This window comes from Ursus arctos, unplaced genomic scaffold, assembly GCF_023065955.2.
Source record: "Ursus arctos isolate Adak ecotype North America unplaced genomic scaffold, UrsArc2.0 scaffold_26, whole genome shotgun sequence".
Lineage (NCBI taxonomy): Eukaryota > Metazoa > Chordata > Mammalia > Carnivora > Ursidae > Ursus > Ursus arctos.
Window position 1 is genome coordinate 39,320,298 of NW_026622941.1, and position 27,438 is coordinate 39,347,735.

General features: G+C 38.9%; 2 protein-coding genes across 4 annotated transcripts in view; one reads left to right on the forward strand and one right to left on the reverse strand.

Moving 5' to 3' along the window:
- Window positions 1-27,438, reverse strand: part of CCNT1 (cyclin T1) — a 61,032-nt gene that overhangs the window by 27,088 nt on the left and 6,506 nt on the right. Inside the window, exons 2-4 of one of the 2 annotated variants that reach the window (XM_026501992.4) lie at window positions 24,024-24,193; window positions 7,865-8,532; window positions 6,070-6,151 (exon numbers count right to left, since the gene is read on the reverse strand). In XM_026501992.4, coding sequence (XP_026357777.1) covers window positions 6,070-6,151; window positions 7,865-8,025 — 243 coding nt within the window. In that variant the 5' untranslated portion in view covers window positions 8,026-8,532; window positions 24,024-24,193. Of the gene's footprint in view, window positions 1-5,449; window positions 5,553-6,069; window positions 6,152-7,864; window positions 8,533-24,023; window positions 24,194-27,438 lie in introns of those variants that run through there. The other variant, XM_057318765.1, reaches the window with a different exon arrangement.
- Window positions 8,373-27,438, forward strand: part of SPMIP11 (sperm microtubule inner protein 11) — a 35,132-nt gene continuing 16,066 nt past the window's right edge. The window contains exon 1 of one of the 2 annotated variants that reach the window (XM_026501993.4): window positions 8,373-8,517. In XM_026501993.4, coding sequence (XP_026357778.1) covers window positions 8,484-8,517 — 34 coding nt within the window. In that variant the 5' untranslated portion in view covers window positions 8,373-8,483. Of the gene's footprint in view, window positions 8,518-12,876; window positions 14,879-27,438 lie in introns of those variants that run through there. The other variant, XM_026501994.4, reaches the window with a different exon arrangement.

Here is a 27,438-nt window from a genome sequence, read left to right on the forward strand (position 1 = left end):
TGCACAACTTTGTGAATATATTAAAAACCAGTGAATTGGGGCACCTGGATGGCTCAGTCGGTTAAGCGTCCAACTCTTGGTTTTGGTTCGGGTCATGATCTCAGGGTCATGGGATCAGGGCCCCGTGTTCACCTCCATGCTCAGCGAGGAGTCAGCTTGATATTCTTCCCCTCTGCCTCTCCCTCCCCCTCCGCTCCTCTACCTGCTCACACGCACTCTCTCTCTCGCTCTCTAAAATAAATTTTAAAAATCTTTAAAAACAACAAAAACCCAGTGTACTGCACATTTTAAAAGGATAAATTTTATTGTACATGAATTATCTCGATTATTACTTATATATGGGGGGAGCACAAACCTTAGGCACTCAGGGAAAAAAATCTCAAGCCAACACACAAGTAGACAACAAATTCAGTCACTAAACAATACAAGAGATTACAACAATATGACATAAATGTAGCCTTGTAGTGATCTGGGAAATCTCAGGAAGAACTTCTATTGAATCTTAAGAAGAGTATTTCAATCAATCAAAGATGGCAATGGCAAGAACCAGGAGTAAAAGAAATATAACAAATAATTTTATTTCACTTTACTGAGTAGAACTGACAAGCATTCTAATACTTATTAATATCCCAGCTGCTATTTGCTATTTTGCTGGAAGAGATTTTTATCCACGAATCCAATTCACAGTAACAATTCTCTTCCTTCCTATTTGTTGCAGTTGTATGCAGCAAACTCCATATATATTCCTAGACCTTAGGATAAGCAAAGCAGAACTAGAGGAAGATGGGCATGAATAGGTGTGAGGAATCAGAGCATGAAGCACACTAAATTGAGTAAGTGACACAGATAATGGGATGCGGAACACAAAGATCTTTAACAACAGTGACACTAAAGATTTCAGAAAAAAGTATACAATTTAAGAAACATTTAGAAAGACATATCCAGGGGTGCCTGGGTAGCTCAGTCAGTTGAGCAGATGTCTGCCTTTGGCTGGGGTCATGGTCCTGGAGTCCTGGGATCATTAAGCCCCACGTCGGACTCTCCTCTTGGCGGGGAGTCTGCTTCTCCCTCTGCCCCCCCACCCCGCTCTGCTAGCTCTCTAATAAATAAAATCTTTAATAAAGGAAGGACAGACAGACATATCCGGTCCTAGGAAGGACTAAAAGGAGGAAAGAATGAAACACATTAAAAATCAATTTTAAAAAAGAATGAGTAATCCAGACATTAAGAAATAAAGTTTAGAGTAGGCATTAGCAGTAGAAAAAGAGGCAGGAAAAACCACAGGCATGATTTTAGAAAATTAATAGGGCTTCACTAAATCTAAGTGTATGTATTTGCATGCAGAGAAAAAAAATTCTAAAACGTCAACAGGATTATCTCTGAGCAGTTAGCTACAGGAATATCATCATTTCCTCCTTTATTCTCTGTTTTCTAAAAAAAAGATTGTATTTATTTATTTGACAGAGAGAGAGAGAGAGCTCGCAGCAGGGTGAGCGGCAGGCAAAGGGAGAGGGAGAAGCAGGTACCAGCTAAGCAGGGAGCCCGATGCGGGGCTCCATCCCAGGACCCTGGGATTAAGACCTGAGCTGAAGGCAGACGCTTAACCAACTGAGCCACCCAGGTGCCCCTATCTTCTTTTAATTTTATGATGACTACATATAGAAAAAATAGTTAACACTCTAAAAATTAATAGGACTTTAGGGGCGCCTGGGTGGCACAGCGGTTAAGCGTCTGCCTTCGGCTCAGGGCGTGATCCTGGCATTGTGGGATCGAGCCCCGCATCAGGCTCCTCTGCTATGGGCCTGCTTCTTCCTCTCCCACTCCCCCTGCTTGTGTTCCCTCTCTCGCTGGCTGTCTCTATCTCTGTCAAATAAATAAAATCTTTAAAAAAAAAATTAATAGGACTTTATAATTGACTGGAAAAAGCAGAAAGGAAAAGAACTACTTAAAGACACTAAGATTTTTAGCCTACAACTTTGCCTTCAAGGAGCTAAAAATATATTCAAAAGCCACAAACTAAAATATGGTATACAAATAATGGTTAAGAAGGCAAGATAATAACTCATTAAGTAAAAGACTGCAGGAGATAAATTTCAGTCTAATTTCTGCACAACCATGTAAATACTCATTGCTCCTCACGGAATCACTTACCAAGCCAGTTTACTATCAAAGGCATTTTCCTATCAAAGGCAATTTCTAAGAGGAATTCTTATACCAGGTAAGAATATAAGATTTTCTCCATTTTAAAAGAATAAAAATGCTACCTAATATTTATTTGTTAGGTACAGGCACTTTGTAAATTCATTCATTTAAATATTAACTACTGGGTGGCTCAGTTGGTTAAGGGTCCAACTCTTGATTTCGGCTCAGGTCATGATCTCAGGATCGTGGTAAATTAAGAAGCCCCGAGTTGGGCTCCTGGGCTCCTTACTCGATGGGGAGTCTGCTTGAGAGTCTCTCCCTCTCCCTCTTCCCAACCCCCCCCCAACTCGCACTCCCTCTAATAAATAAATAAATAAATCTTAACAACTCTAGGAGATAAGCACTATTACTGACTCCAAAGAGATAAAAAAACTGAGACCTATGATAACTTACCCAAAGCCATGCAAAAAATCCAAACCTAGACATGTCTGACTCCAGAGCCCATTCTCTTAACCACTAAGCTTGACCCCTTAAGGATAAGCTAACCAGAATAAAATACACCCAAACAAATCTGTTAGGTATTAAAATACAACACCGAATTTTATAATCTATGAAATATTACATAAACACACCAAGTTGCTCACCATTAATTTTACACTCCCTCATTTGAAAATATTTAAGACAGTACATTTAGAAATTCAAGTCATGAGGTTAAATCTCTTCTCAAAAAGAGTAATACAATGCCAAAAATTAAATGAAAACAAATCAGTCATTTAATAATGTTCGCTAAAGAAATAAAATTTATTTCCATCGAAAGGCAAGTTCTCTATCTTCCACGGTGTTAGAAACATGCTTTATCTTGATCTGAGTGGTGGTTACATATACATACAATAAATAATGCAAAAAGTAATCAAGTTGCACACTTCGGATTTTTGTGCTTTACTGTCAATCTTCAATAAAAAAAAATTTTTTTTTTAATTTAAAAGGCAAGAGTTCCAGGCTCCAAAACATTATGAACAAAGAAACAGAACAAAATGAGAAAAGTATTCACAACATATGACATACAGCTTTAACATATATAAAGCTCATATAAATAAGAAAATCAGAATAAAAGAGAAACGAAGAGAATCAACCATCAATTTTTAAGTCAATTCTTCAATTTCTGAAAACAATGACCTAAATAGGCATAAGAAGCTCAACTTCACTAATTGAAAAAAATGTAAATTAAGAAAATAATTTAGGATGCCCTCTACCTTGTTCACCACTGTATCCCAAGTGCTCAACAAGTAATTAAAACTTAGTATTTCCTGATGTAATAAATATGTCATTTGTGAGGATGCAGAGAAAAGGACCCTCTCTTCAGTGCTGGAAACAATGTATAACTGATACAATCTTTCAGTAAGGCAAATTGATATGACAAAACAATGTACACTTGATAAAATCTTTCAGTAGGGCAAAACTGACACAACAAAACAATGTATACTGATATAATCTTTCGGTAAGGCAAATAGACACAACAAAAATTTTTTAAATGCAGCCCTGTGGACACAGTAATTTTATCTATAGGAATTTATATTAGAAAGGTCATGTAAGCCATACACTCTACGTACCAATTTTATGTAACATTATTTACAATTACTAAACTAGAAACAACCCAAATATCCACCAATAGGGAGGTGAAATAAATTATGGTAACTACACAAAGAAATACTATGTGGCCATTTAAAATACAGCTGACCCTTGAACAACACTGTTTTGAACTGTGTTGGTCCACTCCTATGGATTTTTTTCCTATAAATACAGTACAGTACTGTTACTGTATTTTCTCTTCCTTATGATTTTCTTAACATTTTCTTTTCTCCAGCACACCTTTTTTGTAAGGATTCAGTATATGATACATATAACACCCAAAATCTGTGTTGTGTTATTGGTAAGGCTTCTGGTAGTTAACTTTCCGGGGAGTCAAGAGTTATATGTAGATTTTCAACTGTGTAGAGGTAGATACCCCTCACCCCCGCTCTGTTCAAAGGTCAACTGTAATGAAAAATCACTATGAAAAGATATCCAGTATATACTGTTAACTGATAAAGGCAACTCACATAAGAGTAGTATAGTCAGAAGTTATTTTTTTAATAGAAACATATAAATATTAGGTATATGTACACAAAAATGACAAAGACACTATATGACAAAACATTTATCAATGGTTACCTCTGGAGGCTGGGATTACAGAGGAGCTTTCACTTTCTACATTATACATTTCCGTATTAATTTTTACTGTAAACATTTATTACCTTTATAATGAGAAAAAAAATAACATGAAAAACGCATGGGAGCTTGACAGAACAAATACCAATGCTACAACAATGTATTAGGTCCTCTCAAATTTGAACTTGGATTTATCACAAGTCTTAAAACTAAGATATTAAAGAGTGATATTTTTGATCTGTTAATTCCAGAATGTGCCTGAAATCAATTCTCTAAAGAAGATCAACAATCCTAAATTTTAAAAGTCACTGGATTTTGGAAAAGGTCATGTCATCCACTGGAATTTCCCTGTATTTCCTGGATAATTACCAGATCATTCATTCATTCAAGTTTACTTGGAGGATACACAGAAAAGTGAGTCTCTGTCCTTGCTGAGCTTACTACATAGGAAATAAGGAAAAATATTATTTAAAAAATAAAAGGAGTATACAATATATATGTGCATAAAGTGCACAAATTGATTTGAGATGTATTTCATCCTGCATTTCAAATCTTTACCATAATAAAAGGGAAAACACAAAGAAAATGTTCAGAATTGGCAAGACAGCTATGTACTTCTCTTCAAATTTCATTCTTTATCCACTACCTTCTATTCTAGAGCTATGAGACAGACATCCTCATTAAATGCTTTTCTCTGTCTTAATAAAACTGCTTCTTGCAATCAGAGGTAGGGCATGGCTGGAGGTAAGAGGTCTACTGGTAGGAGAAAGCCAAGCTGACTGGATAATCAGTAAAAATTGGGAATACTTAATCCACAGAGCCAAAGGGTTTCTAGTGCAGTTACTCCCAAAACTGAGTATGCCAATATCTTACATTACAAGAGCAATATCTAGTGTCATAGATTCTCTTTCCATGGTATTAAAAAAAAAAAAGAGCTCAAAGCCTATCATCCTAAGGGTAAGTCTTAAACACATTTCTTCAAAACATAACCTTTCTTTAAAAAAAAAGATTTCTTTTCTTTGACTCACAAGCCCACATGAAGTATTCATCAGGTTTAGCCCTATTACCTTGTGATTTTAGTAAACAAATATAGTCTTACCTGCAACTGGGATATCACTATGCACTCGCTTCCAAGTCATTTATAATAATGTTAAATAGGACCATTTCAGGTATCAAAACTGAAAATAGCACTATTTACAATTCTGTCCAGAAAAAAAAAATCCCTTTATTACTATTATTTTCTTTTTCCTGTCTCAAAAGTCACCCCCCCATCATCACAAAATGTGCCTTCCCTCTCCAATCAGTCATTGACTGCAATTATATCAAAGGCTTTTAGAAAATCTATATCACTTACATTCACTTGTTTTCCTGTGGCTACATTATTATTTACCACTTCAAAAAATACACTTAAGCATCTTCTCCCCTTTAATGATCCTCTCCCAACCCAAAAATTTAAGTGTTGAATAATCTATTCCTTTATTAGAGAATCCACCTATTTCAAGGATGCATTAAACCTACCAAATAAATACCCACTTTACTGGAAAACTGGAAGACTGGATTCAGTGGGACACATAATGAAAGTGATCAATCCTATTTTCTAAACTTCAAATCCCAGTTTAGCAACAAAGATCAACCTTCTCACCCCACACACACAGGAAGTTGCTGGAATAGATCACAAAATGATTATACCATACGAAAAAAACAAAACAAAAAACTTACGTTTCGATGGAACTGTGTAAAGGACTGAATCATGTAGAATCGATGCATGTATACTATAGCAGTGTTGATAGTCAATTGTGAGCTAAAATGTTAAAGTTAAGGCCCCAAAACAGGCAGGGAGAACAATTCCCAAAAATACAACCTATATATCCTCCCAAAAGGACCATGCGGCCAAACACAATACATGCTTCTAAATGAAAATCATCTTTAATTTCCCAAATTAAAGAGCAAATCTGTCTTCTTTCACCAAATTATTAACCACCAAAAGACACTTAACATAATGCCTTACAACCCGTATTCAATATGTAAATTTGCTGAAATGATAAACAAGCAAGCTTCTTAGCACGTGCGGATCAAGGAATATAAAAAATTTATGTGGACCTAAACCTGTCATTTGCCTCCTGAAAATCCTGCAGTGGTGATCCATTAGCTTAGGATATCTCTTCACATGACCTGTAACACCCTCCCTGATCTGCCCCTAGGTATGTCTCTACTATCTCCTCACTTTCTAAGCTCCAGGAATTAACTTTTCAGTTGCACTTGTCTGTGGCAGCTAAGCCTTCTCATACGGTGATCCCTGGAAGCAGAAACACTGTGGAATGATTTGATACTCATTCACTGACAAAATTTTAAATGCCTTACTTCTAAAGCCCTCAGAAGACAATGTGGGTTATTCAGGGAAGAAGTTGTGGTCCCAAAATGTCAACAACCTTAGTAACAACACACACATAAAAAAGGGCTAGAACAGAACTTCAAGCAAAAAGCTTAACTTAGTACTGTCCATGCTTAGGAAACAAATCGGATATCGGTAACAAAGAGGACACCTCTTTTGAGGTGAGCTCAACTTTAAGATATAACAAACATTACTGCCAGCCACTCACTGAAATAGGAGCTGCACCCAGAAATAATTTTTCACTTCCATAGTGGAAAGAACTTTAAAACTATGTAAGCTTTCTCTGCTACAAAATGAGTATATTCTCTGACAAAAATACTTGAAGGGAAAAAAAAATCACTAAATTACCTGATCTTCGAAATATAGAGAAAACAAATACAAATTAGAACTCTGAGTAAATTAAAAACTCAACATTTTGTAAATGGTTTTTTAAAACATTAGATCCCTGGGTCTATATTCTTACAAACAGAAACTGACATCCTTCTGTCCTCTGAAATTCCATAAAGTTTTAACAGTAGCTACCATTTGAACATGAGTGCCCGGCATTTTCTTAGGTATAGAAATTACACACAAGGATTATCACTCCATTTTACAGACACGAAAACCAAGAATCTGACAGGTTTCTTAAACAGCTAGTAAGTGGAAGGAACAGATTTTGAACCACAGGTGGGGCATTAATTCTAGGCCACCCTCTCTTCGTAAGACTACAGGTCTTGAATTTCTCAACTCTGTTTACACACTAAGTTCAAGAGACAGCCATCAACAGTGAAACCTCCACCAAACCCCTAGAGAATAGCGGAAAAGTAGAATCTCTACGTCACTAGACCAGGAGACCAGAACACAACGAAAGGGGACTAGGAAGGGCTAGTTAAAACACAAAGCTGCGAAGGATACGAATTCCCAGCAAAGCTGGTGGCACTGGTGAGCGAGCGGGAAATTAACTCCGCCTCGCTTCCCTGGCGCAAACACTGAATTTCAGCCCCCCCCCATCCGAGGCTCTTCCACCTAGACATTCAGCCCCTGCCCACCCTCTTCCCTCTTCCGTCCGACAGAGCCTGAGGCCTGGACGCCCGAGCAAGGCGGGTCTGACTCCAAGGCCGGAGGCCTAGGCCGCAAGGATACACGTTAAGACGTTGTCCCATGTCCTGGAGCAGATTGGCTGCCTGCTGGCGATGAGAAAGTTCCTTATCTGGGTCCATGCCAAAACGACGGGATGGGCTATTTTCCAGCTGTTCTCGAGTAAAATACCACCGTTTGTTGTTGTTCTTCCTCTCTCCCTCCATAGTGCTTCAACCAGAAGGCAGCGGCGGAGGCTGCAAGCACTTCCCAGCGTCACCTAAGCGGCGACACACATCCGCTGTGCGGGGGCAACTGCGACGTGACGAACTTCCGCTAAAAGGTGGACGGCTAGGTTGTGACAGGCTTCCGCAAAGGAGGGATAGTTAAACAGTCTACTTCCGGAATGGACCTCGCGGCAACCTGTAGCCGGGTTAACAGCCAGTAGGCGACCAGGAAAGACCTTGAGTCTAGGACGCAGGCGCCAGTCATGTGACCCTTGGGCGGTAGGGTGGGCGTAGAAGGTCTCGTTCGAAACCACGCTTCCTCCCGCGAGAGCTGGGTTTAGCTTTCGCGTGATGGACGGGGTGGCGAGGCAACTGTTGTGGCGGGATAAGGCGCCCGCCCACGCGCCCCTCGGCGGTTCCGCGGAGAACTTCGTTTGTGGCGGAGGTGGCGATATAAAATGGGGGAGATAGCGAACTTGACAGAGAGAGCAGGTGAGACTGTCAAAACTGAAAAAAGTAATCAAAGAGAGTGGAACTATCGTATATCGTAATATAAAGCAACTAGAAAGCTCTTGGTGGTACCCATTTGCAAAGCCGCTTTACAACATTTATCTAAAACCTTGAAAAATTCCTATATTTCACCACAGTGATTCAACGTAAGGAAATGAAATTTAATTAATAGTGTTAATTTAGTGAATACCGTGTTCCAGGCACACTATTGACAAGTATACAATTTCATTTAAAAGGCACAACCGCAAGGGGTAGTAACATTTCAATCTGTGGACGAGCGAACTAAAACTGCTCCTTCATTGTGTAAAACTTCCACCTCCACCTTGTACACGTAAGAATTTGTAAATTCCTGTCCTCCATCAAGAACCATCCCAGCTGAACGCCTGATGCCTGTTTGATCCTGGGCAAGATACCTAACCTCTTTATGCCTCTTGTATAAATGTAAATAATAACAATAGTACCTACGTTTTAGGTTGTGAGGAGGATTAAATGAAGATACAATTAATTAAAAGCCTTTATAATAGTACCTGGCTCATAGGAACATAGAAAACATGGAGTAGATGTTATCTTAGTATTTATTACATTAAAATTGAGTTGTATCCATAACACCTACCTAATACAGTCCTGGCCCTAGTAGTCAATAAATGTTTGTCAAATGAATGCTCACAACACCCTACAAAAAGAAACCGGGGCTTGGGGAAATTAAGTAGTTTGCCCTACTCTACACTGCTTCTAAGTGTTGATTTTTAAATAAGTCTAATTCCATTGTTCTTTCCGTTCTAGCAAACTGTATTCTTTTCTGAAAGAATTTACCTTAATTAAATTTGGATAGTATTAGAATCCTTTGACTTTTATAGTATTTTTAGTTTTTTTCATTTTAGACATGGCTGCTCCCACTCAGTTTGATTCTAATTCATTCTCAGAAGTATTTCCTTCCATTTCAGGCCCTTCTTTGCCATATATTATCTATAATTAGCATTAGCTACATTTTACTCCAGAAAAATTGAGGTTCAGGAAGATTTAAATGACTTATTTCAGGTTACAACATGTAAAAAATTTATGATTTCGAACTTCTAACATCACAGACTTGTTTAATAGAATAAGCATTTTTTTTCAATTATGTAGTCATTGTATTCTTTTTTTTTTTTTAAGATTTATTTATTTGAGGGGCGCCTGCATGATGTAGTCATTAGCGTCTGCCTTCGGCTCAGGGCCTGATCCCAGTTGTCTGGGATCGAGCCCCGCATCAGGCTCCTCTGCTGGGAGCCTGCTTCTTCCTCTCCCACTCCCCCTGCTTGTGTTCCCTCTCTCGCTGGCTGTCTCTCTGTCAAATAAACAAATAAAATCTTTAAAAAAAAAAAAAAGATTTATTTATTTGAGAAAGAGAACGAGCTGGGGGGAGGGGTAGAAGGAGAGGGAGAAGCAGACTCCCTCCTGAAGAGGGAGCCCTGTGTGGGGCTTGATCCCAGACCCTGGGATCATGACCTGAGCCAAAGGCAGACACCTAACCGACTGAGCCACCCAGGCGTCCCAATTATATTGTCTTTTAAACAGCCAAAATTATTTCTCCGAGAACCCTCTTGCCTATTTCTCTGACCTGTGTTTGGTTCTCCATTTTTTAAAAAACATTTTATTTATTTGGGAGAGAGCACAAACAGTGGGAGGGGCAGGGAGAGGGAGAAGCAGACTCCCTGCTGAGCAGGGAGCCTGACCCCCCCCCCCCGGGGGGGGGTGCACAATCCCAGGACCCTGGGATCAGGACATGAGCTCATGACCTGAGCCGAAACAGGCCTAACTGACTGAACCACCCAGGCGCCCCTGGTCCTCCATTTAAACTCTTGGATTGATGGCTCCGTTTTGAATTTGCTATCCTGGCTGAGTATACCAATTTTCCAAGAAAAAGTTCTGGTATCTGTTAAGTTCTAGGCAATGCAGGTGGTAATCAATGGCTTGCCATATAGAAGACCGGGACCTGTGTAACTAAGAGAAGGGAAATATTCTTTGAGAGGATAAATATTTGAAAGTAGGAGGCAGTAATAACAATTGCTAAACAAGAGCTATTCTTTTTTTTTTTAAACCCTCAACTATTTCTATGTGTACAGTTCCATAGTGCCAGCTATATTCACATTGTTATGCAACAGGTCTCCACAACTTTTTCATTTTGCAAATCTGAAACTTTATGTCTATATGCTTCATTTCTCCCTCCTCCCAGCTCTGACAACCCCCATTCTACTTTGTGTTTCTATGAGTTTGACTGCCTTAGGTAAAGATGTAAGTAGAATCATACAGTGTTTGTCTCTGTGACTGGCTTATTTCACTTAGTATAATGTCCTTAAAATTCCCAGCTATTCTTTTAACTATCTGTGTGATTTTTTAAAAAAAGATTTTATTTATTAGAGAGAGACAGCACTTTCGGGGGGAGTGGGAGAGGCAGAAGCAGACTCTCTGCTGAGCAGGAAGCCAGACATGGGGCTCGATTTTAGGACCTCGAGATCACGACCGGAGCTGAAGGCAGATACTTAACTGACTGAGCCACCCAGCTGCCCTTAGCTGTATGATCTTAAATGTCATCTCTGGATCTTGATGGGACACGATCTGGCACACAGTACGTGTTCAGTACATGTTTATTGTCAAAATAATGTTAACCTTCAGATAAATTGCCCTTAAAGAACAATTGACAAAATCTTAGAGAAATTTTCCTTTTTTTTTTCTCTTCTTTTTTAAAATTTAAATAGGACTCTGTTTCCTATAAAAGAAACCTATGAGGCTACTTTTTGTATTCACTAGACTAATCTTGCTCCAGATACAGGATTATACCATATTTCATGGTTTGATCTCATTTTGCATTGTGCTTATGAATGTCATATTTCAGCCATGTTGAATATTACCATCTCCTGTTGAAATAATTTCTTTCCAACATTTATATAGTCTCCAAATTAAAACATGAAAAGATGGTGTGCCATTTGTAACTATTCCAAATTCCACAGTCAGTTGATGTCATACTGATAGCTTGAACTTGGCCGTGGTGTGTGTACTGGTAAATTATTAACAACCAGCTATCCAGAAAATAATTGTATGTGTATGTATACATATATAAGTTCAAGCATGAACTTACTGATATAAAGGATGTATAGCACACATTTATAAAAAATACAGTTTGCAATCTTTATTATAAATTTCTTATAGCCAGTTGATTCTCACAGGATGCTTTTACTCGGTTTTGCCAACTTCTTGATTCAAGAACCAACCTGTGATTGCATTTGACAAATGAGAATAGCTTTTTTTTCAAAGATTAATTTATTTATTTGAGAGAGGGGGAGCGAACACACATACAAATGAGGGAGGAGCAGAGGAAGAGAGAGAGGGAGAGAATCCCAAGCAGACTCCCTATTGAGCACAGATTCCCATGCAGAGCTTGATCTCAACACCCTGAGATCATGCATGACCTGAGCCGAAATCAAAAGTTGGGTGCTTAACTGACTGAGCTACCCAGGCACCCCAGCAAATGAGAATAGTTTTGACTGTTGGTTGACATTTTCATTTGCATTAATCAGTAAGATAAAAGTGAAACAATAAGGGGCCAAGCGTGGAGCCTGCTTTAGATTCTGTCTCTCCCTCTCCCTCTCCCTCTCCCTCTGCCCCCTCCAAAAAAAAAGTGAAACAATGAAACTTATGTTGGAACTTCACTTATTTGTCAGTGACTTAGGCAACATCTTTGCTGGATTGGATAATGGTTTTTGAAAACCCGAAGAACCTTTCAATTTTTATGCTTTTGACAATTTAATGGGCATACACGATATACTTTTAATCTACGTTATTTACATACTATCACTTTCTTAAGTCTAGTCAACAAAATAATAAATCAAGCTTTTGCCTGCAGTGTTTACCATTTCTGTAGTCTAAATTCTCCCATTATGGCCAGTTTCAAGCTACCAATATGACATCACTGAGCATGGACTTAGAAAGAGATGAACACACCATCACATAGTATTTCCTCTGTATAGATACAATAGACAGGGACTTCTGGTTTCCAGTCTGATATGTAAAGAGCTTGGAAGTCATTGCTCCTGTTCTTATAACAACAACAACAAAAAAAAACCTGAATAAACTGCAAATCAACAACCCTTGTTAGATCAAGCAGAGAATTAAGGGGACAGGGCAAACCACCACAAAAACTGGAGAGACAGACTCAGAAGAAGCAGAACAGAGATCTATGGCTTACTGAGAGCAAAAACTACTATTGAAACCAGCAACTGGTGGGAATACATAAAGGGCAATTGACTAATTGCTGGAGAATGAACTTGCTCTAGATTGAGAGACTTAAAAAAACAAAAAGGAAAAAACAAAACCTCTTGAGGGCCCCCACACTTTCATGAGTTTTACCTCCAGGAACCCCATAAATCTTACTGTGAAGATTGGAGAAAAATCCCTTTGTCCTTCTGGCAGGGAAAGGGAAAAAAGAGCTACTTGGAAATAGACCCAGAGAATTCATTTACCCTTAACAAAGGCCTGTCCTCAATGGAAGCTAATTAACAGAGCCTAATCAATGTAGGAAAAGGAAAATAACCAACTCCAGCATTTGTGAAGGTCACAGTCCGGCGGGGACACAAGCTTATTAAAAAACTGAGACCTGATAGGATTATAAAGTCCTTTTCTCGCCCCCCCCCCTTACCAACACATCAGTAGATCTCCTACGTAATAAAAGGGGATTACAACAGAAAGAACCACAAACTCATACCCTGTTTAAGAAGGAGTCTGTACTGCGTGCTCGGTCGAAGAGGACGACCTTCCTCGATAGAGGAGGACCGTTCTTCAGTCAAGGGTATACGAGTAGCTGCGCTCCCCTGCCAGAACCTCCAAACAAGCTCTCAAGAAGGAGTCTGTAAGGAAACCCAAAGACAACAGGGGAGACCAAGACATCAGAGGAAATTTTAGCCTCTGATACCTACAGCCATAACAAAGAGGATACAGCAGCTGAACTCCTAAACAGATAAAAGTAAAACATCCATTTCTTCTACCCAGTATATCATGTCTAACTTTCTACAAAAAAAATTAGAAGGCATGCTAAAAGGCAAAAAATACAGTCTAAAGAGACAAAGCAAGTATCAGAACCAGAGTTATATATAGCAGAAAGTATTGAATTGTCAAACTGGGAATTTAACTGATTAATATGCAAAGGACTGTAATGGAAAAAGTGGACAACATGCAAAAATAGATGAGTAATGAAGCAGGGAGATGAAACTAAAAATCAAAAGGAAGTGTTAGAAATAAAAAACCTGTAACAGGGGTGCCTGGCTGGCTCAGTCAGTATAACATGCAACTCTTGGTCTTGGAGTGGTGAGTTCAAGCCCCACGTTGGACCTAGAACTTACTTTAAAAAAACAAACAAACAACCACTGTAAAGGAAATGAATGCCTTTGATGGGCTTACCAATACACTGCACACAACCAAGGAAAGAATTAATGAGTTTGAAGATCTGTCAATAGAAACTTCCCAAACTGAAAAGCAGAGAGAAAAAATAATAAAAACAACATAATATACACATACAATAGTTATAACGTCATAAACGTAGATAATAGTAAAATGTAGTAAAATAATTAGGAAGAGATGAGTTTTTAGTATTTACTAACTTTACTTTTCATATAATTTATTCAGTTGTAAGTTTAGATAATTTTAAATAATGGCTTGTTTAACAACCAGCTTGCAAAATTCCTGAAAATTTAAGAGGCAGCTCAAAAATCAGTATGAACTGACTCAGCACACCACTGCTTGAAATAACTTAGACTCATTGGAAGTACCATATTCACATTTAAATACTATTTATGTTTCCGTTATATGCTGAACATTATGCTACGAAAATTTGCATACATTATCTCATTTAATTCTCATAACTCTGAAATAGATACCGTTGCCATTTTTTAAAATAAACAGAGGCTTAACCTATTCAAACTCAGATACTAAGAATATGGCAAAACTAATATCTGAGCCCAGCTCAGTGCTCTTTCTAGTCACTGCCTTCTGAAATTTACAGTATAATAAAGACTGGGGCAAGAAAAAGGGTAACTGGCACTTGAGTCCTCCATTTTTCTGAAGTTATTTAGCCCACTCCCACTCCAGATCTACTGTGAGCCCATGAATCCTGTGTCTCCTTTAGACAAAGGGAGTGTTAGTCATAGTAATTCTTTAGGGCATTACCATGGTTACCAAACACAAAGTCCATTGCCCCAGCCTGAACATTCCAGAAGAGGACAGGGAGGAGCTGAGATGGCCTTCTTCAACTTATATCTATTGGGATATCAAAATTCCTTTCGGAACAAGAAAAGGGACACAACTGAAGAAACAAGTAAGGGGAATATAGGGTAGAGGGTTAGAAGAGCTTCTTCTTGGCCATTTTTTTTTCTACCTTGAGTTAGAGCTTTATTGCCCATAATTAACAATTACACCAGTCACCAGTTAAAATTATGGAGTGGGGAGATTATCCATTGAGTTTCCCTCTTCTGTCATTTAATATCCTTATTAAGACATTCAATCTGTTCAACTGAATAAATGTTCATTATTATTCATTTGCTCATTTAGTTAACATTTACTAAGTACAGTTTTGTGTCAGGCTTTCTGTTGGTGACAGGATGGATAGGATAAGGTCTCTGCCATAAAGTGGCTATTGGATAAAGATAAATATGCAAACAAAAAATTTGCAATATAGTATATGAATAAATTAAATATGGAATACTGTGGGACCACAAAAGAGGAAGTACCTGATACTTTTGGATTTGAATGAGCACAGGAGAATCCTTTAGAAAAGACTTCACACAGGAAATGCTGCCAGGATGATGGGAGTTCGCCAAGTAGACCAAAAGGGAATATTGCACAAAGGAACAGAGTTGAGAGAGAGACATATTCACTGAACTCTAAGTCCTTGGGTACAGATAAAGTATAAAGAAGACAGATGCTGGGAAGTAAGCATTGTAAACTTGGCAGGGGACAGATAATTGAGGATACTGTTAGCCGTGCTAAGCATTTTAATTTTATAGGGAACCACTGAAGGATTTTTAATAGGCAGTGAGTAAATATCTGGTTTTATTATACCCACAATGCCTAGCAATGTCTAATACATAATGCTATAATGCTCTAATACATAGAGATTTAATAAATACTTTTAGGTAAATAAATTAATAAATGATATTTTAATGACTAACCGGAAGTTAGAGGAGGCTTTGGAGGAGATGTGACAATTGGTTAAGGTCTTAAAAGGTAAATTGTTTGAAGGCACAGAAATGGAGGAGAAAGGGTATTTCAGACAGAATGGAGAACATATGTGAAGGAAATTAAGTGTAGGCAGGTATAAAGCAAAGTTTTATTGGGGTGAGGGTAGCGGGTAAGTATAAAACACAAAGTTAAGATTGAGAGATACTAATACTGTATAGGACTCTATTAGGCACTCTCTATCCTTTTTCTAATGACAACAAAGAAGCTCTGTTTTACATATCTAGCTTTCAGGTAAGGTTTGTACAAAGGGTCCCACTGGTGGACCCTAGAAATCCCTTAATAGCCCCACATCAGCCCTCCCCCGCTGGCCCCCACCTGTCCCAGCATTATGCCATGGGGCTGCTATTTTCTCCATATAAGGAGCTCTTCACCCTCTCTCAGAGAAACACACTTGGCCTGCTCTATAAATTTTCCTTGTTCCACGAATAGGCCTCTCCTGGCTGCTCCAGCCCTGCCTAACCCTACTAGATGGGACTTCTCACTATGAGAGAACTAAGCAGCAAGCCTGGGGTTTTCCTACCCAGCTAGCTACCTAAACTCTAGTAAACAGGACTTGGTACCAATCCAAAGAGGTCTGAGTGTCATTTCCAATTAATTTCTTTGTAGGCTAGGCAGAGAGAAAGACTTCACTTTATAAAACTATGGGGTAGGGGCACCTGGGTGGCTTAGTAGGTTGAGCACCCAACTCTTGATTTTGGCTCAGGTCATGACCTCAGGGTCATGAGATCAAGCCCCACATCAGGCTCTGTGCTCAGCCAAGAGTCTGCTTGAGATTCTCTGCCTCTGCCCCATCCCCCTCCCTTACACCCACTTGCTCATGCATGCTCTCACTCTCTCTCTCTAAAATAAATAAAATCTTTAATAAAAAAATTTTTTAAATTAAACTATGGGGGTAATAGGGAACTATCCTGATATCTTGTGCTTGCCCAATTTTTTTTCATTCCAGTGTCAGACTATCAGAGGCTGGAGGTTTGTCCAAACTGTTGGCCTAAAATGTAAGGTTAAAAGGATGACTAGACATCAAATTTGTCACCCCTACAAATTGTTCCCCTTCCCACTCAATTTTATACCCTCTGCTTACCTCAAGATTTGGACAGAGGAGGTCCACTTGCTAACTTCTCTTTAAATCCCTAATTTTGTTGGTTCAAGCAGTTAATAATATGAAGCTATCTATTTAGTATGTACTGTATGCCAGGCATTGTGCTGAGCATTACACATGCATGATTCCATTTAATTCTCTCAACATGCCTGTGAGGTAGGTATTACTAGTCTCTTTTTACCAATAAGGAAACTGAGGCTCAAACAGGTTGACTTATTTACACAAGGTCAGTGATAGAGCCAGAATTTGACTCCAAATTGTCAAACACATTGTACTCACTTTTAAACAGTAATGGGGACAAATGACACAGGTCTTTTGCTGTGAGCAGACCACTATACAAGTGATTGATGATCAGCCTTTCTAGGAAAATCTGTTAACTCCTAAACCCTGAATTTGAATATCACGTGGGCTTTATGTAAAGTTGTTCACTATTCCCTAACAGGTGGTTCTCAAGATTCCCAGGAGCCCACCATTCACTGGAGCTGAATGGTAACTTTTTGCTCAGCTAATGGGCAGAATTGTTGACTTGGGAACTCTTCCATGGAGTCAGTGCCTTGTAACCTTCTCTCATAGCTCCTGGACAACTTCCCAAGAAAGTCAAAATTCTCCAGCCTCAGAATGGTAGTCTGCAAGCATGGGAAAAATAACTGGGTAGGTTCCTCCTCCTCTCTTTTTGTCTCTCTCATACACGCATATGCACACACATCACAGTCATTACGTGGTCTATTATATGCAGATATCAAAACAATAGTCTGATGTTTTCTGTGCTTAAAACTCAAACTTTGCTGGAGTTATTGGTGAAACCCAGTGCTAGAAGTTTATCCACATCTTATTGCTCCATAGAAAACTAGGAAGTTTCACTTCTGGGACAAGAATTTAGCGAAACCATAATTTGACAAGGCAACTAGTACATTGCTTCCATCTTTCCAGGAGGCATCTTGAACTAAATATTGTCCATCTGACCCTGGAGTGTGGCTAACCTAACCAACACCCATAAACTCCTGACCACCAACTACAGATCCCTGGTATAAACCTGCTAATAGATATCAAGGTAGCAGGTTCAGATCAATTATAATAAGTACTATATAACGCAAGTTGAATATAATCACAGTTGACCTTTGAACAACGCAGGGGTTAGGGGCATTAACCCCCGCACGTAGTCAAAAATCTGCATATAACTTTTGTGGGTTTTTTTTAAAGATTTTATTTATTTATTTGACAGACAGCCAGCGAGGGTGGGAACACAAGCAGGGAGAGTGGGAGAGGAAAAAGCAGGCTCCCAGTGGAGGAACCCAATGTGGGGCTCGATCCCAGAATGCTGGGATCACGCCCTGAGCCGAAGGCAGACGCCTAATGGCTGAGCTACCCAGGCGCCCCCAAAAATCTGCATATAACTTTTGACTCCCCCAAACTTAACTACTAATAACCTACTGTTGACCAGAAGTTTTACCGAGAACATAAATTGTCCAATTAACACATATTTTGTATATTATTATATATTGTATTCTTACAGTAAAGATAGAGAAAAGAAAATGTTATTAAGAAAATCATTAAGAGGGGCGCCTGGGTAGCGCAGTCGTTAAAGCGTCTGCCTTCGGCTCAGGGCGTGATCTCGGCGTACCGGGATCGAGTCCCACATCGGGCTCCTCTGCTATGAGCCTGCTTCTTCCTCTCCCACTCCCCCTGCTGTGTTCCCTCTCTCGCTGGCTGTCTCTCTGTCACATAAATAAATAAAATCTTTAAAAAAAAAAAAAAGAAAAGAAAATCATTAAGAGGGGCGCCTGGGTGGCTCAGTCTTTAAGCGTCTGCCTTCGGCTCAGGGCATAGGCTCGAGCCCCGCATCGGGCTCCCTGTTCCACTGGGAAGCCTGCTTCTTCCTCTCCCACTCCCCCTGCTTGTGCTCCCTATCTCGCTGGCTGTCTCTCTCTGTCAAATAAATAAATAAATAATCTTTTCAAAAAAAAAATCATTAAGAGGGGGCACCTGGGTGGCTTATTCAGTTAAGTCTCTGACTTTGGCTCAGGTCATGATCTCAGGGCCCTGGGATCAAGCTCTGTGTCAGGCTCCCCACTCATTGGGGATTCTCCCGCTCCCTCTTCCTCTGCCCCTTCCCGCATTCGTTCTCTCTCAAATAAAATCTTTTAAAAAAAATCATAAGAGAATTACATTTACAATATTTAATTTTCTTTTGTTGTAGTGTATTTATCAAAAAAATCCATGTAGGGACACCTAGGTGGCTCAGTCAGTTAAGTGTCTGCCTTCAGCTCAGGTCATGATCCCAGGCTCCAGGGATCAAGTCCTGCATCAGGTTCCTTGCTCAATGGGGAGCCTGCCTCTCCCTCCCTCTCTCTGACAAAAAACAAAGCCAAAAACAACAACAAAACAAAACAAAAAACACATATAAGTGGTCCCATGCAGTTCAAACCCATGTTGTTCAAGGGTACAGTAGACTCTTAGGCAAATAGTTGGTCAAAGATTACATTGGAAATTGGGAAATCAAGAGAAGATACATACCTTATATGTTTTAGTTTCACCTAATACATGTAACTGTAGATTCACCAATTTTTTTGATATGCCAATTCTGTTTCTTCGAAAACGTGTCTATTGATGAGTGCCATGGCCTTTTTTGCCCCTACAGTGCATGTATAATTTCCATTTGGGTCTATTTAAAGTGGAGTCAAGCATTTGCAAAGCAAACTTATTTTTTTATGATTTTTGTATTTTTCAAAACTTTTAGTTATCTTCCTCATGTCTAATCAGAAATATTTAAAAGTTATCTGTGTTGGCGCGCCTGGGTGGCTCAGTCCTTAAGCGTCTGCCTTTGGCTCGGGGCGTGATCCCAGCGTTCTGGGATCGAGCCCCACATCAGGCTCCTCCACTGGGAGTCTGCTTCTTCCTCTCCCACTCCCCCTGCCTGTGTTCCCTCTCTCGCTGGCTGTCTCTCTCTCTGTCAAATAAATAAATAAAATCTTTTTTTAAAAAAAAAGTTATCTGTAATTTTTGGGGCGCCTGGGTGGCTCAGTTGGTTAAGCGTCTGACTCTTGGTTTGGGCTCAGGTGGTGATCTTTGGGTCGTGGGATCAAGCCCCACATTGGGCTCTGCACTCAGCACAGAATCTACTTGTCCCTTTCCCTCCCCCTCTGCCTCTTCCCCAGACATGTGCACATGCTTTTTCTCTCTCTCTAAACAAATAAGATCTTTAAAAAAGAGTAATCTTTGTATTTCTTTTTCAAAATAATATTAAATGTAATAGTGCTAAAAAGCTTATAATGAAAAACGAGTCCTCTACCCCAGTCCTCTCACCTCCACTCTCCAGAGACAGATTTTCAACTCTTCTAGTTTCTTTTGGTACTTAACCTTCCTACTTCTAAAGAAAATGCTCATATGATATGTATTCATTTATCCATTTTTGGCTATTATATATTGCCTTCCTGTTTTGACAGTTGAGAATTTAGCTTTCTTATGCCATACCCTGTGCTTCTCCCCTCCCACCCTGATTTTTCCAGTATAGTTATATCACAGTTTTAGGTTTGTGGTAGACAGAATTCTAAGAATGACCCACAATGAACTTTGCCTTTGTATAATCCCCTCCTCTTTGAGTGTGGGTGGAACCTCTGAATATTATGGATAACACTCCTTGATTGTTACTTTATATGGAGAAAGGGAGATTATCTGAGTGGGCCTAATCTAATTACACAAGCCCTTTAAAAGCAGAGTGTTTTCTCCATTTAGCAGCAAAAGAGGAATTCAGAGATTAGAAGCATGAGTGGAATTTGACACATCATTGCTGGCTTTGAAGATGGAAGGGGCCACATGCCAAAGAATGTGGGTGGCATTTAGGAACTGAGAGTGCCCTGGCTGACGGCCAGCAAGGGCTCAGCCCTATAACTGCAAGAAACTGAATTCTGCCAACAACCTGAATAGCCTGAAAATGGGTTCTTCTTTAGAGCCTCCACATAAGACCCCAACCCAGACAACACCTTAATTTCAACCTTATGATATTAAGCAGAGGACCCAGTCAAGCCTGCCCAGAATTCTGACTTACAGACCTGTGAGGTAATAAAAGAATCATGTTTTAAGCCACTTAAGTGTAACTAAGTTTGTGATGCAGCAATAAAACATGAATAAAACTTTAAATCAAGTCTTGTAGTCTTTTTTTTTAAAGATTTTATTTATTTATTTATTTATTTATTTATTTATTTGACAGAGAGAGAGACAGCCAGCCAGAGAGGGAACACAAGCAGGGGGAGTGGGAGAGGAAGAAGCAGGCTCCCAGTGGAGGAGCCTGATATGGGGCTCTATCCCAGGACTCTGGGATCACTCCCTGAGCCGAAGGCAGATGCTTGATGACTGAGCCACGCAGGCGCCCCAAGTCTTGTAGTCTTAAAAATATGTAAAAATTGTTCACTGATGGGGCACCTGGGTAGCTCAGTCAGTTAAGTTTCTGACTCTTGGTTTCAGCTCAGGTCATGATTTCAGGGTCATGCGATCAACCCCTGCATCGGGCTCCATGTTCAGTGTGGAGCCTGCTTGAGATTCTCTCCCTCCCTCTCTGAAATAAATAAATAAAATCTTTTAAAAAATTGTTCACTGCTAGGCCAAATAATGTCACTATGATAACTTTCATTTAACCTTTTCCTTACTCCTAGAGTTAAGAATTGCCACCATTTTTCATTTGCTTGGTTCTTGATATGATTACTTTTTTCCCCAAATATTTCAACAGCTCTGTCAAATGCCCAATATATTTTTTTCAATCACTCAAAACAATAAATCCATTCTATTTTTTTCCTAACCGCATCTCTCCTACTCCATCTGGACTGTTCACTCTCTAACCCTAGTGCATAGCTCTTGTCCATAGAATTTGCTTTTGCCTCTCTCCAAGGTTTTATTCCCTATTTCCTGGATCTCATGTTTTCTTTCTTGGTTTTACTGCCTCCCTTCCCTGGAATATATCCTTGAATAGCTTTCTAAGAATGTGTAGAAGGTATATTTTTGAAGCCAAAATGGTTTTATTCTACCCTCACACTTGTCAGTTTTTCCAGATGTGAAATTCTAGGTTGAAAATTCTAATTTTCTGAGAATTTTGAAGGTATGTTTTTATTGTCCTCTAGCTTCCAGTTGGAGTCTTTGTGACTTACTTCTCTCTGGAAGCTTCTAATTTTTTGTTGTTCCTTGGTGTTCTGATATTTCATAATGATGGAATTTGCTGTAGGTCTTTTTCCATTTATTGCAATAGATACTGCATGAACTTTTTCAATCTGGAAATTTGTGCCCTTCATTTCTGAGAAATTTCCTTTAATATTTATTTATTTATTCTCTATTTTCTCTCTTCTCTCTTTCTGGAACTTCTGTTTTAGGGACACCTGGGTGGCTCAGTTGGTTAAGTGTCTGCCTTCTGCTCAGGTCATGATCTCAGGGCCCTGAGATCAAGTCCCACATGGGGCTCCTTCCTCAACAGAGAGCCTGCCTCTCCCTCTGCCTGAAGCTCCCTCTGCTTGTGTGTTCTCTGTCGCTTGCTCTCTCTCTCTTTCTCTCTCTGGCAAATAATAAAATCTTAAAAAAAAAAAAAAAAAACCTCTTGTGTCACCTATAAAACCTGAGATGATCCTCTAACTTATTAATATTTCTCTTTATTTTCTTTGGGTTTTTAAAAATGCATTCTTTGGGAGATTGCCCATCATTATCTTCCAATTTTCTGTGTTAATTATCTATTAGTATGTAACAAAGTGTCCTAAAACAGAGGCTTAACAACCATTTATTTTACCTCACAGTTTCTGTGAATCAGGAATCCAAGGAACAGCTTAGCTAGGTAGTTCTGGCTCAGGGTTTCTCATGTGGTTGAAAACAAGACGTTAGCAGGAGCTTCAGTCATCTGATGGCTGGAGGCCTCAGTTCCTCTCTGGCTGTTGACAAGACTCCTAATTTTCACACCACACTCCATAAGCTGCTTCAGTGTTCTCAGGTTTTAGCTAACTTCAGAGCAGGTGATCCAAGAGAGAAGGAAGCCACAAGGCCTTTTTATGACCTAGTCTCAGAAGTGACTGTCACTTCCACTTTATTCTGTATGTTAAAAGAGAGTCACTAAATGCAGCCCACACTCAAGGGGAGGGGAAATAAGCTCTACTTCTTCAAGAAATATCTAAGAAGTTGTAGATATATGTGGAAAAACACCACACCTTTGTATCAGAATATTTTATTTTGGCTACTTTAAGTTCCAAGGGTCATTTTTGGTCCTCTGGCTTTTCTTGTCCACATCTTCTCTCTTTACTTCATGGAATATTATACTTTATTTGAAGTTCTGTTCCCTGCATAAGCTCTGTCTCCTCGGTGCTCTTTTTCCTACGAGTTTATTTTGATCTCTTTCTCTCGATGACTGTTGTCAAACAACTGGTGATCCTTGGCTCTCCATCATAATTTAAGAGTGAGGAACTAAAAGCCTAGTGTGTGGGAGTCCATTATGGGCTTCACTGGGAGTTGTCCTCTGAATATCTGCATTTTTTCCAGGGAAGGATCCTGTAACTGTTTCCCTGGGGATTGGTTAGATGCTTGTCTGCTAACACACTCGGACCAGGACAGGAGAAGGGGCTATTGAGGGTCGCACTTTTGAGGATCTCGATTTTCACTTAATCATCAGATCTTTAGTCCTGCACCTTATGCCATCCCTCACAGTGAATCCTGGCTAGGAGTGCAGTGCCTGTTAGATTCAGTTCCTCCAAAGAAATCTTTTTTCCAGTTTTATTGAGATGTAATTGACATATAACATTGTGTAAATTTAAGGTGTGCAACATGTGTGCAAAATGATTACCACCACCATAGTATTAGCTAACACCTCCATCCCATCACATAATTACCTTTTCTTTTTTGCGGTAAGAAGATTTAAGATCTGCTTTCTTAGCACCTATATAAAACAGTATGATTAACTATAATCACTATGCTGTACATTAGATCCCCAGAACTTACTCATCTTAAACTGGAAATTTGTACCTTTTGACCAACACTTCTTCATTTCCCCCACCCCCCAGCCCCTGGTAACCACCATTCTACTCTCTGTTTCTATGAGTTCAGCTTTTTTAGATTCCACATATGAGATCATACAGGATTTGTCTTTCTCTCTCCAACTTACCTGACTTAGCATAATGCCTTCAGGATCCATCCATGTTGTTGCAAATGGCAGGATTTCCTCTTTTCTCATGGCTAAGTAATATTTCACTGTGTATACATACCACATCTTCTTTATTCATTAATCCATTGACAGACACTTAAGTTTCTACGTCTTGGCTATTCTGAATAATGCTGGAATAAAAATGAGAGTGAAGATAACTCTTCAAGATCCTGTTTTCATTTCCTTTGGATATATACCCAGAAGTGGGATTGCTGGACAGAGAAATCTTTTATATCTTTGTTGGGGCAGGGGGTTTGTACTCTTGGGCTACATTCTGTAGACGATTTCATTATCCACCTTCCTGTTCTCAGACCTATTCTTTACTCCTGCCTTCTATGGTACCTGTTACATTAGAAGGTTTGAACCTACCAGATGAATTACCCCAATTCTAGTTCTATCTTCCACTGCAGAAACTAAAGTTAGAACTTTTTGATTCTGAAAGGATAGTTACTACTCATCTGTCCACTTACTATTTTCCCAAAGATATTTCTCCTGAAATGCCTCATCTGCTCTTGTATCCTTGCTCTCTCTTTGCCTTTGAAGGTTAATGCCATTGTTGTTATTTTGGTGTCATTTTAGCACATTTGGGAGAGGAAGGAAACTTATATGGTCCATTTTTTTTAAACTTCATTTGTTGAAATAATTTCAAAATTATAGAAAAGTTGTAAGATTAGTACAAAGAAATTCCCTACACTGTTTACCTAAATTAGCCAGTTGTATTTGGCCACATTTGCTTTCCCTCTCCCTCTCATTCTCTCTCTATCCAAATATATAATTTATATTATATATATCAATAGATACAGATATATTTCTCAGCTAGTTGAGAATAAATTGCTCATATTATATCCCTTTACCCCCAAATATTTCAGTTTGTATTTCTTTAGAATAAGAACATTTTCTTAGATAACAACCCACAATATAGGTATTAAACTCAGCAAATTTTAATAGTGATACAATACTATTATCTAATTATCTATAGGCTACATTACAATTTTGCCAGTTGTCCCATTGATGTCCTTTAGAGCAAAACTTTTCCTGCCAGGATCTGATTAAGGATCAGCATTGCATTTAGTTGGCAAGCCTTTTAGTCTAATGTGGAAAAATTCCTCTGTTCCTTTGTGTTTCATGACAGTGACATTTTTTATTGGTACATACAAGACATTTTATAGAATTTTCTTTAATATGGGTTTGTCTGATGTTTCTCATAATTAGATTGGGTATAAATATTTTAGGCAGGAATAAGCAGCAGTATGTCTTCAGTAGGTCATATCAGGAGGCTCATAATGTCATCTTGTCCCATTACCGGTGATGTTAACATTGGCCTTTTGATTAAGGTGGTGTTTGCCAGTTTTCTCCACTGTTAAGTTACTATTTTTGTGTTGTAATTTGTCAAGTTACTATTTCTGTTTTGTAATTTGTACTCATTTCCAGGAAGGTACTTGAAAAAATGTAAATACCTATTCTTCATCAAATTTTTACCCACTAGTTTTAGTATCTATTGATGGTTCTGAGTGATATTATTTCTATGATAGCTGCACAATGGTAATTTTCTAACTCAAATCTATTTTAACTCATGGTTTACAGTAATTTGTTAAGTTTTGAGTTTTTCTAAAACATTCAACTTAGTTTTTATACGAATCACTGCTCTTTTTTTAACACATAATCTATTAGTTTAATATTTCTTTAAATTGCAAAATTGTAATTACAAAGGAACCTGGCATAAATTGGGGGGGAAAACACAACACTACTGATATTTGGTAACTGTGCCGTTTAATTTGTGAGAGCAGAAGTATGCAGATATGCTAAAGAGTAGCTCTCAGCTGCACCTGGAATGTTGCAGGCATCTTTTAATGTTTTTCAGAGGAAATGAAGAACATTAATTAATCTAGCAAGCCTATTCAGTGGAACTTCTACTATTTATAATATTGAGCTATTCACATTTAATGTTCTAAAATACATCAAGAAATTAAAACATCTTAAAGAATTAATTACTGATAGAAACTTAGATAACCTTGTCCTGGACCAAGCTGGAGATTCCTGAATGTTTGCCAAATTCAGTATGTGAGTTAGGGTGTAGGAGAGGGATAAATTTGAGATCCCTTTCCAGATGCAGTTTAGATTCTTAGAATTCTTTGTTCTGACAGATCATCCAAAGGTAATGGTTCCTGGCAAAAATTGACAAGATTTCCTGAATTTCAGGAAATGCACAGGACCCAGAATAATCAAAGCAATCTTGAAAAATAACAGTGTTGGAGGACACATTTCCCAATTTCAAATCTTCTGCAAAGCTACAGTAATCAAGACAGTGTGGTACTAGCATAAGAATTAACATATATAGATAGATCAATGGAATAGAATTGAGAGTCTAGAAATAAACCCTTACACTTATGGTCAATAGACTTTCAACAAAAAAACCAGGAATGCCGGGGGTGCTCAGTCGGTTAAGTGTCTGCCTTCAGCTCAGGTTATGATCCCAGGATCATGATGAGTCCTGCATCAGGTTCCTTGATTGGTGGGGAGCCTGCTTCTCCCTCTGCCTCTGCCTGCCACTCCCTCTGCTTGTGCTCTTTCTCTCTCTGACAAATAAATGATTTTTTAAAAAAAGAATGCCAAGACAATTTAATAGGAAAAGAATCCTTTTTTCAACAAATGGTGCTACAAAAACTGGAAATTTGCATGCAAAAGAATGAAATTGGACCCCACATCACACCATATACAAAAGTTAACTTAAAATGGATCATAGGGGTGCCCGGGTGGCTCAGTGGTTAAGCATCTGCCTTCGTCTTGGGCCATGATCCCAGCGTTCTGGGATCAAGCCCGCCTTGGGCTCCCTGCTCAGCTGGAAGCCTGCTTCTCCCTCTCTCACTCCCCCTGCTTGTGTTCGCTCTATTGCTGCCTCTCTCTCTGTCAAATAAATAAAAATAAAAAATCTTTTTAAAAAAATGGATCATAGACATAAATGTAAGAGCTAAAACTTTAAAACTTGTCATGAGAAAAATCTTCATGACCTTACATTAGGCAGTGGTTTCTAAGATATGACACCAGAAGTCTAAGTGACAGAAAGATAAATTGGATTTCACCAAAATTACAAACTTTGTGCTTCAAAGGACACTATCAAGAAAGTAAAAAGTTTGTGGGTTTGTTTGTTGTTGTTGTTGTTGTTGTTGTTGTTGTTTTTTGGTAAATTTTTAGATTACAAGACATTTAAAGTAGTAAGTATAGGGGTGCCTTGTGGCTCAGTCAGTTAAGTTCCTGACTCTTGATTTTGGCTCAGGTCATGATCTCAGGGTCATGAGATCAAGCCCCACGTTGGGCTCTGCACTCAGCAGGGAGTCTGTTTGAGATTCTCTCTCTTTCCTTTTCCCCCACTCTCTAA